Source organism: Rissa tridactyla, chromosome 24, assembly GCF_028500815.1.
Source record: "Rissa tridactyla isolate bRisTri1 chromosome 24, bRisTri1.patW.cur.20221130, whole genome shotgun sequence".
NCBI classification, from domain to species: Eukaryota; Metazoa; Chordata; class Aves; order Charadriiformes; family Laridae; genus Rissa; species Rissa tridactyla.
Window position 1 is genome coordinate 1606005 of NC_071489.1, and position 17737 is coordinate 1623741.

The 17737-nt window shown below is 67.7% G+C and overlaps 2 protein-coding genes across 2 annotated transcripts in view; both read right to left on the reverse strand.

The window, feature by feature from the left end:
* Window positions 1–283: 283 nt before the first annotated feature.
* NXPH4 (neurexophilin 4) lies at window positions 284–13599 on the reverse strand. Its single transcript, XM_054183266.1, has 2 exons — window positions 13491–13599; window positions 284–1130 (listed from the first exon to the last, which is right to left on the reverse strand). The coding sequence occupies exons 1-2, from the start codon at window positions 13536–13538 to the stop codon at window positions 363–365; spliced, it is 816 nt and encodes a 271-aa protein (XP_054039241.1). The 5' UTR covers window positions 13539–13599; the 3' UTR covers window positions 284–362.
* A 3711-nt stretch (window positions 13600–17310) lies between these two features.
* LRP1 (LDL receptor related protein 1) overlaps window positions 17311–17737 on the reverse strand; it is an 86318-nt gene continuing 85891 nt past the window's right edge. Inside the window, 1 exon segment of the mRNA XM_054183248.1 lies at window positions 17311–17589. Coding sequence (XP_054039223.1) covers window positions 17449–17589 — 141 coding nt within the window. The 3' untranslated portion in view covers window positions 17311–17448.

The window sequence follows — 17737 nt, forward strand, 5'->3', positions numbered from 1 at the left end:
TGGCAAAGTCCCCCCCCGTGCCCACCCCGCAGGTGCCAGGCGCCCAGCCGGTGCCGTCGCATGGGGCTGTCCCCCCCGACTCACCCACACGCTCCCGGGGACCCCGGCCCAGCCTGCAGCCCCCACCCAGCCGCAGGGACTGAGCGTGGCCATGCGGTGGGCACGGGACCCCCCCACGCCAGCCGCGCCCCAGGTGGGGTGGCCCTGGCCCTGCTCCCACGCCCCGGGGAGGTGCTGCAGCGATGGGGGGGGGTGGGTGGTACGGGGGTGATGTGGGGCACTGTGCAGCCGGGACGGGGTGCGGGAGCCCCCGGCCCCCATCTGCCCCCAGCTCCGGCGCCCGCCGCCCCTTCCTGCGGCCGTCAGCCAAAGTAGGGGTTGTCGTGCTGGAAGTTGTAGTCGGGGCAGACCTTCTGGACCAGCTTGTAGTCGATGCTGAGGAAGGAGATGAAGATGCAGATGACCTTGAAGGGCTTGGCGCAGAGCCAGGCGGCGTGGCTCTGCGTGTGCTCGGTGAAGCACACCTTGGAGGGGTCGTACAGGCAGGGCTTGTTCTTCCGCGCCCGGTTGGTCTTCTCGTACTCCACGTGGCAGTTGAGGGCCTTGGCCGGGCGCCCCTCGGGCAGGGTGCTCTGCTGGGGGGGCGGGCGGGGGAGCGGCGGGGGGGCTGGCACCAGCACCTCGAAGCCCACCGCCTTGGAGGGGGGCACGATGCTGACCGAGACGTTTCCCAGGCTGGAGGAGTTGTGGCGGAAGTAGACGCTGAAGGTCCCGTTGATGTGGTCGACGATCTTCCCTGTCACCAGCAGGCTGAACTTCAGCGTCTTGATGTTGAAGTAGAAGTCACCCCAGCCAAAGATCTTCTTGGTGCGGCCGGACTTGAGCGAGGGCTTGCGGCGGGCACGGGGGCTCGGCAGCTCCCCGGCCGTCTGGTTCTTCTGCCAGTCCCAGGGGCTCCGGGCATCGCCCAAGGGTGTCCCCGCGCCCCGGGGGGGCTCAGCCGGAATCAGCCGCCTGGGGTCAAGCATCGGGGGCTTCAAGGCGCCGTAGGGGACATCCTTGAGGAGGCCAGAGGTGCCCAGCTCCAGGTACCCCAGGGTCTTGGCGATGTGACCCCCGGCACACACCGTCTGGGGGAAAGAGGGCAGAGCCTGTACGAGCTGTGCCTGCCACCCCCTTGCTCATCATCCTGCCTGTCCCCATGCACCCTTTCGTGTCTGTGTACCCCTCCTGCACCCTTCCTGTGGCCGTGCACCCCTCCAGCACCATACCCCTCGGTCCACCATGCCCCCAGCCATGCCCAGAGCCAAGCGTGTCTGCACCCTGCCCGTGCCACCCCCACGCCCTGCTCATCCCTGCACAGGGCTGTCCCCGACACCCCGGGAGCCAGGGCTGCTTCTGCAGCATCACCCACGGCCCGGCGACGGGAAGAAGCAGGACACCGGACAATTCATGACTGCCTGCCCCACCGCAGCTGCGGCCCATTAAAACGCAGGGGGCTGGGGGGCAGCAGCGTGTACGGAGAGGGGGAGGCACGAGAGCCCCGCGCCGCCTGCCAGGAAAGCCTAATTGCATTACCCACTGCCTCTGATCTGCAGCTGAAATTACAGAGACCCCCACCAGGCTGCACGGCAGCCGCTCCGCCCTCCAGGATAATTGCACCGGGCAGACGCGGCGGAGGAGTGGGGTGCGTTGTGTGCGGGGGGGCACACGAGGAATGGGCAGGGACCCGTTGCTCTGCCGGGAGGTGGAGGGGGGCTGGCATCACTTTCTGCATTCCAGCAAGGGAGGGAATTTGCAATAAAAGCAGAAAAGATGGGCAGCGGAGGGGAGGAAAACGCCAGACAGCCGCAAGGTCCCTGCACCGTCATGGGGACACCACCATGTCCAACACAGAGCCAGGAGCGCTTCGCAAGGGCTCTCCCAGGGTGAGGAGAGGCAGCTCCTCTCCCGGTGGGGTAAATCGAGGCAGGGGGCTGCGATGGAGACCAGCTGCCTGGTCTCTCCCACCTGGGTGAGCTGTGAGCCCCGTTAAGGAGGCGCTGATGGGCACAGGCACACCAGGACCCTCTGGAGATGCCAGTGCCAGGGTGTCACGCAGCAGCTCCCAGACACACCGGTCGAGAAAGGGACCCCGCACACTGAGGGGGCTGGGACACGCCTCCCGCCAGCGCCAGCAGGGATGGGACCACAGTGTCCCCTTCCTGAGGTTCCCCACAGCCATCACTCTGCCCGTCTGGCTGCCGGGACCAACATCGCGTGGCTCAGCAGCGATGAGCAGAGCCAGCTGGCACCTCTTCAGCCCTGGGACCCCGTCTCTGACGTGTCCCATGTCCCTCTCTTGCCCGAGCCCGCCTACCCCCCCCTTTCCCCATCCCTCAGCCTGGCTGCTCCTGGCTCCACACCCCGGTGCCTGGCGTGCCCCTGCCTGCCCTGCCAGCTGCTCCCGGCGCGCAGGATGCTGCTCCGTCAGCCCCGGCCTCGTCAATCACTGTCGCCCGTGAGCTGGCAGGTGCTCAGGCTGCTCTGGCAGTTTTTTTGCTCTGGACGACCTGTTTCCCGAGGGGGACGCAGGGAGGAGGGAGCAGGGAAGGAGGGCGGCGAGCAGAGGCGCCAGCTGGAAGCGCCTGGGGGGAGAATAGGGGGGCTGTGCCCCCCATAGGAAACTGAGGCATGCCTCAGCGCTGAGTCCGAGCCAGTGGGGCTGGAAGCAGGGCAGGAGGGGCTGGGGATGGCTCCTGCCTGCCATCGCTGGGTCCTCATCCTGGCACCAGCTGCCCTGCAGCGCTGTCAGCACGGCTCGATGTCGTTTCCCCCTCGGAGCGCCATGTGCTCTTCCCATGCCCCCCACCAGAGACGGGTGAGCCCCCCGGGCCCCCTCCTCCGCGGCCAGGCAGGTCTGCATGCGGGGACCAGTCCCTGCTGGGCACCCACCAGGGCTGGAACAGCACTGGGGGGGCTGCCCCGGCCACGGGCCCCCTCTTGCCCCGCTCCTCTCCAGCTGCCGAGCCGGAGCCTCCGGCCAGGTTGCGCGCTGCTGTCTGCGGGATCTATTGCCTTATCCCTGTAATGCTGCCTGTGCTGGGCTGAGCCTGTAAATCTGCTCTGGCGTATGCTCGCTCCGCTCAGGCAGCCAGGGCTGCTGCCGGTACCGGCCATTCTGCCCCAGGAACCCGCAGCTCCGGGCAGGGCTGCCCGGCCCCGGGTCTGTGGGCAGGGGAGGAGGATTTGCGGGGTCTCAGCCCGGCCCAGAGCAGGGGGACAAGGGGCTGTGCAGTGGGAAGCTGCAGCTGAGCATCCCCGCAGCCCCCCGCCCCGCTCTGGCCGTCCCCTGGCTCCCGCCCCAATCTCTCTTTGAGTGCGGCTGCTGCCTTCGCCCTTATCTATATTTCAACGCAGCTTCAAAGCCGGGTGCCTTCACCAGGCAGCGAGAGAGGGAGCGAGCGCGGCAGGACCGAGAGATGGAGAGATAAACGGGGGAGGGGGAGAAGGGCAGCCCCCCAGCACCCCCCCCTCCGGCCAGGAGAGCGGCTTTTGCAGGGGGAGACAACGACAGTGGCCCCAGCGAGACCTCTGCTCCCCCTGCGCCCCACCTACGGCCCACCAACAATCCCACTCATACATATTCATCACCCAGGAGCCCCCCCGCGTCCACCCTGGGGAGGCAGTGGCCCTCCCTCACCCCGGGACAAGCACAGGCAGGCGAGGGGCACCGGGAACCCCGCAGCTGGAAGGGGAGCCCCCAGAACCCACCCACAGAGACTGCAGCCCACGGGGGAACACGCGCACACAAGCACACGCTGCCCAAGCCCCCACCAGCCCAGGAAAGATTTCTGGAGGTTTCTGAGCTCTGCGCTGGCTTTCCATCTCAGCCAGGGTTGAGCGCCAGGACGGCGGGTTCCCCCCAGCAGTGCTCCATGCGCCACCCCAGCCTTCCTCCCTCTGCCTCAGTTTCCCTTTCTAATTCACCCCCCTTCCATCAGCCCCTGCTAGCGGTGAGGGGGATGCAGTGGAGATGGGGATGCGATGGGGGTGGGAAGGGGAACGGATGCAGACAGAGATGCAGTAGGGACAGGGAAGTGACAGGGACAAGCAGGCAGTGGGGAGTGGACGCGATGGGGATGGGCATGTACCAGGGAAGGGGATGCTCACAGCAGCCCCCTGCGTTACTGGGGGCTGCAGGTCCCCAGGCCAGGCTCAGGCAGGAGGACGGGTCAGGGGGAACCAGGGGCTGTGGGGCAGGGGCAGGGCTGGGCTCTCCCTGGGGAAAGAGGCGCCGTCCCTGCAGGGAGAGCGGTGCCCCCCAGCCCCTCAGGGCGAGGGGCCAGGCTGGCAGCCTCCCCCCTCCCCGGGAGCCGCTGGGGGAGCGGGGGATGAAAGGGAATTGCAGAGCAGGGCAGCGACTGCCGATGCGGCCAGGGCTATCGATTGCAGCAGGAGCGCGGTCTGGGGCTGTGGGGGGTGTGGGGGAGACCCTCCCCAGCCGAGCCCCTGCTGCAGCCCTGGGAGGACGGCTTCCCCTGGCTGGCCGGGGGTCTCGGAGCCTGCGGAGAAGGGGCACGGTGGAGCGGGGCCACGTCAAGCCTCTTCCACGACAGCGCTGAGGGGAGCCAAGGTCACCCCCCTGCACCCTGCCAGCGCTGTCGGCATTCAGGGCAGGTCCCACTCACACCTCGTCTTAAATATTCATGTTTCTGCTTGTGAGCGGTTGGGGTGCAGCACGCACACGTGTGCACGTGAACCTCTCGGACACGCTCCATGGGTGTCCGTGGGGGTCCCAGCGCCGCCTGGCCCTGCTCGGGTGTGCGCGGAGCCCCCTCCCTCCACGGCCGCACAGGGATGTGTCCCCTGTGCCAGCGGGGGGCCATGCCCGGCTCCGAGGCATGCTGGGCTCCGGCTGCCATGCACCACTCACGTGTGTTTCAGTACCATTCGACCAACCATTCACGCTTGGTTTTTACTGTGACACATGCAGGCGCTGCTGCATCCACGCATCACCCCAAGACAATGGTGTACGGTTTTGCTGCTCTCAAGCCCCTTTTGCACTTTTTCGGGCGCATGGGGGGCTGTGCAGGGCTGCCGTGCATCCGCAGGCACCCGTGTGTCACTCCGCGTGTGCACCAGCAGCCAAGCAAGGATGCAGGAAGGGCTGGGGGTGGTTGCGGAGGGATCGGGAAGGCTCTCGGTGCCGGCATCAATTTGGCTTGTCAGGACCGGCAGTGATGACCACTCACATCCCATTTGCTGGCGGTACCGAGCGCCGTCAGCTGCTCCCCTGAGACCTACGGTCACCTTGGTGGAGGGGAGCGGATCAGTGCAGGGAGGGGCGGGTGGATCCGCTGCCCCAGCGCGGGCTGCAGTGAGCTCCCAGCGCCCCGAGAACAGGGCTGTGGCTGATGGGTGCCATCTCAAGGCAAACCAGCCCCTGCCTGAGCCAGGACAGCCCTCACCAAAGGTCCTGTCCCCACATCCAGCCTGTCCCCTGCACCTGTCCCCAAGCCGTCCCCGCGCCTTGGTGGGGGTCGGTGGCAAAGCTGGCGCCGATCTGCTGATCGGGGTCTCCAGCTCTCCCTGTGGGCGCGGGGTCAAGCCGGCCTCTCCCCTGTCACCCCGCTGCCTTCGTTAGTGCAAGGAGATTAATTGGAGGTGGTGAGCGACAATCCCCGTGGGCCCGCTCCCCCCGGCGCAGCACAGCCCGGGGCGGTGTGGCATTTCCAAAGGTTAGCAGCAAACAAGGTGCCTCTGACAGCTCCCATTTATCTCTCCGGCGCCGCGCGGGTGCTAATGCGGTGGCAGGGTGACGCGGTGCGGCGGTGGGCTCTGCTGGGCTGCGGGGAGGGACCCGAGCACACACCCGAGCGTGCAACACGCGTCCAAACGACTGCGCGTGGGTGCGCGCGTGGGGCACGCGTGCCCCCCGTGTGCACACCCTCGGGGGCCAGCAGGCGCGCACCAAGATCGCCCAGCGCCAACCCGGCCCGGTGCGCACCTGCAGCAAGCGTGCAGGTGGATGCAACAAATGCCTGCGGTTGCTTCTGTCCGCACGCTCTGCTCTGCGTGCAGCTGTGTGCACAAACGTCCTGCACGTCCCTGCAAGGGTGTCTGTGCGCGTACACGCGCAGTTACACGCGCACACATGAAGCGAGGTGGCCCTGCCTGTGTGCCCTTGCCGGGGAGCCTCTGCTCCTCGGCATCTCTGCGCACCCCGGGACGATCGCGCTCGTGCGCAGCAGCCCCAGCACGTGTCGGGGTACGGCCATGCCCCTGCCCCGCGGGGTGCCAGCGTGCCGCGCCGCCTCGGCCAGCGCAGACGGGGCCGGCGAGCGGTGGGCTGCCGATGAAAGTCCCCGTGAGGCGAATCTGCGGTCATGACCCCTTGGTGCCGGGGCAATGAATTAACCTGCTGGGGGGCAGCCCTGGGCTGGGTCCCAGGTGCTGGCGGAGCTGGGGAGCGCCCGGGGGCCGCCGACCAGAAGCGCAAGGTGAGTCCAGCAGTGGACCCCCAGCGCCAGGATGGGCAAACTCCCAGCGCCAGCATGTCCTCGGTGGGGACAGAGCCCGGACGAGCTCCCCAGAGCCAAAACCCAGCCCTGGGTCATTCCAGCACCGCGGAGCTGCCGGCACCCATCCTGCACGCGCTGCCCACGGCAGGAGCCGCACCAGGGTCCTGCTCCTGGGGACGCCGCTGCCTGAAGTGACCCTCGCACGAGGGCTGGCGTCACCTCGTGCGGGAGCACGACCTGCGCAGGGCCGGGAGAAATCGGCTTCCCACAGACGCGTTTGCCTTCACCCCCTAAACAGACACCTCGCTCCTTGCAGACGGAAAAAATATGCAAATGCTGCGGCTTTATTAACGCGCTCGGCACGCGCTGGCTAATAAATATTTCATAGCCCGAGTAGGACTTTTTTTTCCCTCCTTCTTCGTTCTTTCGTTTTGGTTCCTTTTCCCTGTCACTCGTTTCCTGCCTTTTCTTTTCTCAGCCGTTGTTTTATTTATTTATTACTTTTAAGGGCTTCATGGTGAGACAGGAGCTGGTAGGTGGCTGGGGGGGGGGGGAGCGGGGAAAAATGTACATCCCCAGTCTCTCCCCCCACGGGTGAAAAAGAAAAGTGCTGTTAAGAGCAAAGGAAAAAAATATAATAGAAGGGAGGAGACGGCACCAGGCAAAGGATTCAGGGCTTGTGTGACTCATTGGACTCAAGGAAGAAAAGGGAATGAATGAGAAAATGAGGAGATAAACGGAGCGGGAAGGGGGAGAGGGGTGTGCAGGCGGATGTGCACAAGCCAGTGGCGAGGGGACACGGGGGTGGCAGGAGGGATGGGGACGTGCAGCTGATGGGCTCGGAGGAAACTGAATCCCACTCGCCCAGGCAGCGCGTGGCCAGCGTCCCCCGGAGCAGCCGGAGCCCAGCCTGCCTGGAACGCCTGGCTTGGCTCGGCTGGCGGCCCTGGCACCGCATGGGGTGGGGGGTCAGCGGGGAGTGGGGGGGGCTGCTCCCTTTCCGCACGGTGCCGGGGCCGTGGCCCCCTCGGCTGAGACCCCTCACGCTCAGGCGCAGGCAGGGGCGGGCAGCTCACGCAGGCGGCGTGTGGGGAAACAGAGGCAGTGCCAGCAGGGACCGTTCCCAGGTCGCTCCCGCATCCCCGGCAGCGACGGGTGCCCAGCCAGGACGCCCGCGTTCCCCCGCCTCGGCCCTTGTGGCTCTGCCTCAGTTTCCCCGCAGTGGAGGGGGCTGCAGGGCGCCCCCCACCCCTCCAGCGCTGCCCGGCTCTTTGGCAGGTGAGGTTTTTCCGGGGGGTGCAGAGAGGTGGCAGCTCCCCTGAGCCCCCTCTAAACCAGAGGGACCCCAGGCCCCCAGGGACGCAGCCCCCCACCTTCTGCACAGCTGCCTCTCCTCCCCCCCAGCCCCTCGCCTCACCGTTTCACTTTATTATTGCAATAAATGTAGCCATAAAAGTGGCAGGTATCGGCGTGCGAGGAGATCGCTTCTCCTGAGCTATGGAAATGTAATTTCGAGTGTGCCCGGGAAATTTTATAAGATTGTATCAGGCGGGATCATAAATTGCATTTCCAGCCCCCTCTCCCCCCTGCACCACACGCCCCCCCCCCCCCCCCCGATGAGACATGGCCGGTGTGAAGGTCACCGCGGAGAGGGGCGAATGCGGGGCTGTCCCCTCAACAGGGACCCCGTCCCCGTGCCCCCCCCAGCACTGCACCTCCCCGTCTCCTCCCCGGCACATTCCCAGGTCCAGCCAGGGTTCATTCTCCCCAGAAGAAGGAAGGGAGGAGCAGCATCAGGGACATGTCTGTCCCCCGCATCCCCCTCAGCAGCAGAGGCCGATTAACCCCCCCCAGAGACCCAGGGGACCCTCAAGGGCATCGCTGGGGCCGCAGCTCCTCTGGGGCTGCACCCTCCCGGGGTCACGAGGACCGTGCCCCCCTGCAGCGGCTCCTGCCAGGAGCAGGGGACAAGGGGTCCTTGCAGCCCACCGGCCCCTGGGAGCCCCTCGTGACCCCCGGGGGCCGGATTCAGCCCCGTTTCGCAGGCACCTCCCTGCCCAGGCCCCCACACCCAGGCAGGCGCAGCGGCGTAAAGCATCGCCCCGCTCGCTGAGGACGGAGGCTCCGCTGCCCGGTGCTGGGGGGACAAGAGGAGAAATGAGAGGGTCTTTGCCCACCCTGACACCCGCCGCGGCCAGCCCAGCTGCTGGGACAGTGACAAGGGCCAGACAGGGCTGGTGGCACCGGGCCAGCCCCGCTCCCAGCAACCGGCTCCAGTGGGGATTTATTTGGGGAGGGGAAAATGAATCCCCCCGCGAGCGCAGGGCCCTGCAGGCTCTTCGCAGCCGACGGTTTCTGCAGGCTGGGCGCTCATTTCCACAATGACTTTCCTTTTGCAACAGCGATCAGGAAAAAAGGCGGGGGGGGGGGGGGAGAACACGGGCACAGGGACGTGATTATTTCTTTAGCAGCAATCCAAGCGGCTGGAGAGGAAGCTTCATCTTTCCTGGGCCATTTACCTTCAGCACCCGAGCGCGAAGGCTGAGCCAGGCAGCTCTTCAGAGATGCTGGAGCTTGGCCAGGGCAAGTGGGGGGGCGGGGGGAGGCTTCGGCTACCAGGGTCTCAGCACGGCATCGCCCACTGTTGGGCCACCAGTGGCCAGGACTGTGGATGCAGGGAAGGCGGGGGGGGGGGGACAAAAGTCATTAATCTGGGAGTGTTAATTGGCGTGGGTGCGATTAGCAGCGGGGCACTGTGGCAGGGGGAAGCGCGCGCTTCGCCGGCTGCCTCGTGTCCCAGCCCGGGCCACCCCCTCCCAGCCCCCCCCGCCGGTACCTGGCAGAAAACTGGCAATTAAAAACAAGAGAGGGGGGGAAAAGCAATAAAGCAGGCCCCGGATTTCAGCCAGAACAACACGGCGGAAGAGCAGGAGTGGCTCTGGCTGGGGGGCACCCCTGGGTGCCCCCCCTACCCCGCCGCGGCCCCCCCCCCCGGCGGGAGGCTGAGCTGCGCCACGCTCCAGGCTCCAGCCTTATTGAATCTCCCAGCTCGGGGTGCAAAGGGCACCACAGGGAAGAGTTATTAAAAAAAGGGAAATGAGTCGCTTGGAAACCTTCTTTCAGAATAACAGTGTGTGTTTGTTTGGCGATAGATTAGCTCAGCCATGCTGAGCACACAGCGCCCGCCGCAGCCACGCTCCACTCGGGAGACCCGCAGGAGCCGGGAGAGGGGGGACACTCGGAGCTGCTGCCCCCACCCCAGCGGGTGCCATCCGGGCACCATCCTGCTGGGGCTGGTCCCTGCAGCTCTGCCCCCCGAGGGACCCCTGCCCAGACAGGGGCTTGCAGGGCTGTGCCACCACCCAAACCCCATTTCCCCTCCCCTGGCCCCAAATGGGGTACACGTCTCTGAGCCATGAAAGGGTTAAACTCTCCCCGTTAATGGAAGCTGGGGGTGGGGAATAGGGGTGTCCTTGCACCAAAAGGGCTGGCAGCATCTGCTTAAGAGTGAAGCCATCTGTCAGCCAACAGCCCAGCGGACGGAGGTGCGACAGCTCCTGGGTGACAGCAAGGGAAAGGGAAGGAAGCCGGTGAGTTTCCTGGAGGTTGGTGTCCCATGCCACCAGCCTCCTGCTGGCACGGCCACCGGCACCGCAAGGCAGGATTTTCCTGGAAGGGTTAATCCAGGAAAGAAAAACCTGCCAGCAACACTCCAGGTGCTTTGCAGACACCCGTTCTCTCACCTCCTCCCCCAGGAAGGAGGGAAACCGAGGCACGGTGTGGGGAGGCAGGTTCCTGCAAAGGCGCAGGCTGGCAATGGGGACAGAGCAGGGGTGAGGAACGACCTTCGGGGTCCTGGCTCCAGCCCCACTGCTGCACCGAGCCACCACACCCCGCTCTCCATCCCGGCTGCACCCTGGTCACTCCTGCCTGCTCTGGGGCGGTGGCACGCCGCCCTCTGCCACCGCTGGCTCTTTTTCAGCACCTGGTGTGGATCATGCCATCACCCAGGCATCGGGGACCGCAGGGCCAAGGCTGGCACCCGCTTCCTGGGAAGGTCAGGAGGTTCCTCTCTGCAAAATCACAGCCGCCCTCTGAGCCCAAGGACCCTGCGGGAAGTGCCCAGGCACCTGCCCCGGACGGGGGTCTCTCCCACTGCCTCTGGGTGCACCTGGGGGACTGGACAGGACCCAAACCAGTGGGAAGCCAGGCCAGCCCTCCTCTGAGGGACCCCCAAGATTTAATGCTCAACGCCCGGAAAAAAAACATCTAATGCATAAACATAAAGCTGAGGATGGCTGAGGCAGGGAGATCACCTGCAGGCAGCACTGGGCAGCATCTCCCCCACCTGCCCAAGCGCTGCCACCCCCAGCCCGGGCGCAGGGACGGGGAAGGCAAATCCCAGGTGGCAGCAGCCAGGAAGGGCGGGGGGCCGGGGGAGGTGATGTGCACCCCATGGCAGGGACAGGCACCCGCTGGGCTGGGAGAGCTTGTCCATCCCAGCAGGGAGACGTGCACCCAGCAGGAACAATCAGCAAACACGCAGCATGGCGGGGAGGCACCCTGGGGTCTGTCCTTCCCGCGGCAGGAACGCGCCCACAAACACACACCCGGAGGCGAACGCTCCCACTGTACCCCAGGTGCTCGCTCCAGGGGGGGCAGCCACATCTGCCTCTTCGCCCATTGCTCCCACCACAGCCCCAGCGGGACGTGGTACTGGGGAGCCTGGGTCCAGTGCGGCAACCTGGGACAGGGCTGCTGCCTCCTGTCCCCCATGAGGGGGGCCAGAAAAGTTCCTCCCCAGCAGGCCCAGAGGACCAAGGGGCAGGAACAGCTCCATTTCCCCTCCCCTGTGCGGACCCCGGCCCCTCCTGTAACCTGTGCCCACGCCAGGACGCCCCAGGCCCCCTCACTGGCCCCGGCCCCACACCGCAGAGGGGTGGGGGCTCCCTCCCCTGCCAGCACCCCCGGGGTTATTCCCCACCCACGCAGCAGGAGGCTCTGGCACCCACTTGCCCACCCCGTGCCCCGGGATGGTCCCGCTCCCCCCGGCTGTGAGCCCCCTCCTCGCCCCCCAGTGCTGCTGCCTTTGCTGGGGGGGGGGGGGACGGGACGGGACGACACACACAGGGGCAGCGCCCTGTGCCTGATTTCATCAAAACAAAACCATTTGTCTTGAAGCAGCTCCAGCACCGACAGATGCTCTGCGTTAGATGGACACGGGGAGGGGGGGGGGGGGGTCACGCAGAGCCACCCCCACACACAGACACACGCGCACACACACGCATCTATCCGTCTATACACACCGAGCGAGCGCGCCACAGAGAGACAAGTTGCAAGAGCCTTCGCCTGGAGGGTAGGGTTGTGCGGGGGGGGCGGGGGGTCCCTGATGTGCATCCAATTCCCGAGAGGGAATTGACTCGTTTGATTTTATTCATGAAACACAGAAAGTAAAAATGGAGTGTCAGGAAATCAGATCTGCTGGGTGATGAGCCCGGCCCCCCCGGCAGGGCTGGGGGGGGGGGGGGGACAAATCACTCCCATTCATGACCACCACAGACACCAGTGCCAGTTGCAGCTGTAGCCCCCAAACCCGGCGGCTCTGGCTGGGGGCGAAAAGCCTCGCTGGGCTCCAAGAGGAGGTGGCAGAGAGGGGACACACGGGGGTGAGTGGCCATGGGAAACATTTAGTATCTGGGACCGGGGGACATCACGGGGAGGGCTCTGCGGGTGTGTGGGGGGGTGTCTCTGCATCAGCAGCCTCTCCCCAGCCGCCAGCGACAGGCAAAGGGGCAGGAACAGGCAAAGCCCCCCCACCCGCCTCGGCAAAGCCAAGCCCAAATCCCTGGGGTAAATCCGCCGACCCCCCGGCTGGGAGCCCCCACGGGGGACATGGTGGGGACGGAGGTGGGGGGGAGATGCCCCCCCCGGCAGAGGTGAAGGCCCTGCGGGGGCTGGAGCTGAGCCCGCACCAAGTCAGGACAGAGATGAGGCGTCGCCTCTGCAGGTGGTTTCAGCGCTCGCCCCCCCGGCGGGGCCGGGAGCCTCCGTCGCCCCAGCCCGGGGTGCAGCTGGGCACCCCCGCGGCCCCCGGCCGGTGGGGGGGGTCTCACCCGCCCCCCCCGCAGGTGTGCTGCAGGTGCGGGCTGCGGGACAAGTGCACCCCCCCGTCCCCCCCGCAGAGCCCCCCCCCCCCCGAGGGCCCGACCCGCCCACGCGCGGCCGCCCCCACGCTCACGCGCGGCTCCGTCTCGCGCGTATCGCTGTCCCCCCCCCCGCACCTGCCAGACGGCGCCTTCCGCGCCCTGCAACGGAGCGGGGGGGGGGGGGGGGGGGGGGGGCTGCTGGCAGCCGGGGGGGCTGTACGGGGGCTGCCCCGGCGGCCGGACCCGCCGCTTCTCCCCCCGCCCCCCCGGCGCCCCCGGCCCCCAACTCCGCCCGGTGTCCGAGCGCGGGGCCCCGCACCCCCGCGCCGAGTGCGGGACAGCCCCGAGCCCGCTCCAACTTGGGGCGAGCAGGACCCCCCCATTCCCCCGCGCTGTGCAATCCCTGCCCGGTGCCCCCCCCCGCGCCACACAACTCTCCCTGCAAACGTCCCCACCCCGTGACTGACCGACCCCCTCCCCAGGATGGCACGACCCCCCCACGACTGTCCGCTGTCTCCGTGACTGCCCGAGCCCCCGCGCGACCGCACGCCCCCCCCAAACTGCCCGTCTCCCCAGTAGCCGCACGCCCCCCCCCCCCCCCCCCACTGCACGACCTCCCCCCTCGCCAGGACTGCACGTCCCCCCCTCCGCCGCGGAAAGGCACAGACCCCCCCGGAATCGTACCATCCTCACAATAACTGCACGAAACACCCTCCCCCCCCCCGCAACTGCGACCCCCGCCGGTAATTACACCCCCCCCCGGGAACCGCGCACCCCCCCGGCGGCAGCGGCAACTTTGCCGCCCGCGGGCGGGGCGCGCCCGGTGTGTCCCCCCCGGTACCTGCAGCAGCAGCCAGGGCCCGAGCAGGGGCAGGCGGCGGCGGAGCATCGCGGGGCTCCGCGGGGCTCCCGGGCTGGCGGAGCGCGGCGGGGCGGGCGCGGGAGGCGGCGGCCAGGGGAGGCAGGAAGAAAGTTGGAGACTTGCTGGGGCCGGGCGGCGCCTCCGCGGCGCCCCGCCAATCCCGGCCCGCCGCCCCCGCGGGGGGGGGCACCGGGCGGCGGGCACCGGGGCGGCGGCGGCGGGGGCGGCTCCGGGGGGCGCCCCGGGGACCTCGCACCCAGCGCCTGCCCGCGCCCCGGGGCGCCCCCCGGGCCGGCCCAGGGCCTGGGGAGGGGCGGGAGCGGGGGGCCGACCCCCTTCTGCCGGGGGGCCGCCGGTCCTGTCCCCCTCTCCCGGCAGACCCCCGCACCCCGGGATGCCCCTGGTCCTGCCCCCCCTCTCCCCGGTTACCCCAGCCCCCCGGGGCGCCACCGGTCCTGTCCCCCTCTCCCGGCAGACCCCCGCACCCCGGGATCCCCCCAGTCCTGCTCCTGTCCGAGGGGATGTGCTTGCACCGAGGGGGGAACAGTCCTGCCCACCTCCATCCTGCCCTGGAGAGGGGAGAGGGTCCCGTGATGCTGCCCCCCCAAATACTCCAGCAGAGAAGGGGGACAGCAGGGTGGCCCCCCAGGCCCTGCGCACACACCACGGGCGCCCGCACATGGGCCCCGCTGCCTTGCACACCCTGGAGCGTGCAAACACCCGCAGCACATGCACTGCGCTCAGGCTGGACATGCAACCTGCGTCGCCTGCATGTACACACGTGTGCGCACACGCGTGTGCTCGTCCTTCCAGCCCGGTGCCGGCCCCCTCAGAGGGGTCTGCCAGGTGTTCTCATCCCCCCCCAGCTCAGCGGGGATCCCACCCCAGCACTATCACTTTATTGGTATTGCTATTATTGTTGCTGTTATTACTATTATTATCTACTCGCCTTTCCCGGGAAGCTGCCAGCAGGGGCTTTGGTATCAGCAGGGCTGGGGGCAAGCACAGGATGGGGGGAGCATTGCAGAACCGCGCGGACGTGTGGAGACAGAATGAATAAAAGGTAAAGGAGAAATAAGCAACGGAAAGGGAGAAGGAGAGAAATGAAGGGAAACGGAGAGAAAGGAAAAGGAAAGGAGAGGGCAGCGCCGGTGCGGAGCGAGGGGATCGAGGAGTCCTGGCACCGTGGGGCTGCAGGGTCCCAGCCAGCCCCACAGCAGCCCCACACAGTCCCCACGGCAGCCCCGGGCGGTGTCGCTGGGGACAGTGCCCCTGGGCAGTGTCCCTGCCCAGCCAGGACCCCCAACAATCCCCCCAGGGACCCAAGCGCCGGCTCCCCCCAGTGCTGCAGGTTCCCCGTTGACCCGGGGGGGGGGAAGGGATGGGGGACGCCGAACCCGGGCCAGGGGCTGCGGGGGGCCAACCCCTCCAGACCCGCTACCCCGCACGGCCGGGGGCCTCGCCCCACATCGCTGGAGCCAACCCCCGGGGGGGTCCCGGTGTCCCTGACAGTCTCGCCAGGCAGCAAAGGGACACCAGGGTCTGCAGGGGTCCGGGGGGCTCTGGGAAGACCCCTCCCACCCAATTAACAGCCCACTGGCCTTGGATCTGGGAGGGCAGAAGCATGGCGAGGGGAAACAAGTGAAGGCTTAAAAAAATAAAAAAAGATTGAAGGAAAAAGAAGAGAAAAGGGGGGGGGAGAGAGAGGAAAGGGAGAAAAAAACCTCTAGAGAAGATATAAGAAACCGATAAGTGAACAAAGAGCCGGTATTGAAATAGATCTGAGGGCCGCGCTGCGCTCGGGCCGCGCCGGATCCCTTTGCAGAGGGGTTTGGGGGTTTTCAAAGGCAGCAGCCGCGTCCTCGGCTCGGCATCCGCAGGGGACCGGGGGGGGCCGGAGGCATCCGCGGGGGGCGGGTGCTGGCAAGGAGGGTGCTGAGGGTCGTCCCGCGCTGCCGAGCCACAGGCCGGGGGTGCCACGGGGGCCCCGCCACGGCCGCGGGCTCCCCTCGCACCCCGCACCCGGCTCCGCTGCTGCGGCCCGGGCACACGGCGCGGCCGAGCGGGGCCGCGGGCGGCTGCCGGCCCAAAGGCCTCACGCCCCGAGCTCGTGCCGGCCCCGACCCCCGTCCCGCTCAGCCCGAGCCCGCCGGGGCGGACGCGAGACCCCGGGCCGGCCGGCCCTGCCCTCCGGCCCCCGCTGCCGTCCGAGGAGAGAGGGAGGGTCCTTCGCGGGGGGGTCCATCCCGAGCCCCGCACCCTCAACACCTAGTGCCCCCCCGGCCGTCCCTGCCGGCCGCGGCCCAGTGCCCAGGGCTGCGCGGGGGGAGCGTGGCCGCGGCACACGAGCGGTCACTGGGGAGGGACGGACGCTGGGCAAGCGACCCCAGCCCTCGCTCAGCTCAGCCCCAGCACCCCCCCACCCCCCCGCGGGAGGCTCTGCGGGACCGGGCCCTGCGCCATGGGGGGGCACGGAGCGGGGGGTGCAGACGGGGGGGACACACGGAGGACACGCGGGGCACACACACACGGGCGGCGCTCGCGGCCCCCCCGCTCCGTTCTCGAGGGCGGCGGCGCCACCTGGTGGCGGCTTCTGGCACCGCGCACCGCCGGGGCGCAAGGCCTGTGTCCGGCGCTCGGTGCCCGGTGTCCGGCGCTCGGTGTCCGGCGCTCGGTGCCCGGTGCCTCGGGGTGTCTCTGCTCCCCGCCGCGCACGGGAAGGAGCCGCCGCCGGGGCAGCAGCAGCCGCGTGCCCCGGGAGGCGCTGTGGGGAGCCGTCGCAGACGCGTGTGCGCACATACACACACACGCATCCCCCCGAGCGCTGCACCCCGAGAGCGCGCACCCCCCCCCCCCGCCCCCCGCACCGGGGGACCCGGAGCCCGGCTGGCACTGGGGCCTGGGCTCCCCCCCCGCCACCTCCCCAGCACGTCCCTTCCCACCAAGCAGCAGCCCGGCTCGTCAGTTTTTAAAAATTTTATTTATAACAATATCTGTTTTGTTTAGTTGTAAAGTAATCCAGCAAAAATTATTAAAACATTTTCCCCCCAATAAAAGGATGGGGTCGCCCCCCGCCCTCCCCCCACATGCGTTTATTTATTTCTACTATAAAAGCTAGGTCATTTCCATGTTTTTGTTTTTTTTTTTTTCTTCCTTTTTTTTTTTTCCTGTTAAAAAATGTGCATGTTGGAGAGCAGGTGAGGTGTAGGCGACAAGCCTGAGCGAGGGGCCGTGGGGCTGGGGACCCTCCGCGCCGCAACAGGGCTGGGGGCAGCAGTGGGGACTCTTGTCCCTCTCCCCCAGAACAGTCGGGCAGAGCCAAGAATGGTCGGGAGGGAGCAGCGGGGTGGGGGGACAGTGGAGGAAAAGGTGGGTAGGGAGGGGAATGGGGACCGAGGGAGGTTGGCAGAGGCCAAGCTGCAGGAGGAGGGACCCGGGGAGCAGCAGATTTGGCGGGGGTGGGGGGGGGGGGGGGGGGAGGGGGGAAGGAAACCGGCCCCCAGTAGAGGGGAGCTGCAGGGGCCGGGGGGGGCAGAGCCCAGAGCTGGGGAGGGTACGGCCCCCGCTCTGCCCCCCTCCTGCCCGCGCCCTGCGCAGCGGTGACCCGCGTCTCCCGTCAGCCCTGGCCGTGCGGCCCCAGTGCCTTTGTCCCGGCGCAGCCCCTGCTCCCAAACGCTGGCTCAGGGGAGGAAGGGGGGGCCCAATGTAAAGAGATTTAAAATAAACCGAAGCCGGATCTGGCAATGAGAGGCGCCGAGGCCTGGTACCGGGGAATATACAGGTAATAATACTGCTCACATAGAAAAGTAATAATCCTTCATTTGTACATTTATACAGTGGCTCTTGGCTCCCCCGGCCCCCGCCTGCCTCCTGCAATGGGTGTCTGTGCTGGGCCCGCGCGCGGGGGGCCCGGCAGCCCTTTGCCCCTGTCCTGCCCCTATGCCAGGGGGTCTGCCAGGTCGTCGTCCGCACCCCGCGACAGCAGCTCCCGCTTCTCGTCCGTGCTTGCCAGCGAGTTGCGGCTGTTGTGGGCGCCCATGTACAGCGTGGCGTAAACGGGGTTGGTGAAGTTGGTGGGCTGCGGAGAGGGGGGAGTGAGTGGGACGGGGCATGGAGGCGCTCCTTGGCCCAGGGTGCCTGGGCAAGAGCCCGCACCGGCCACAACCCCCTCCTGGTACGGCACCACTGACCCTGTGGCTGCTGCCATCCCTCCCCACAGCCCCCAC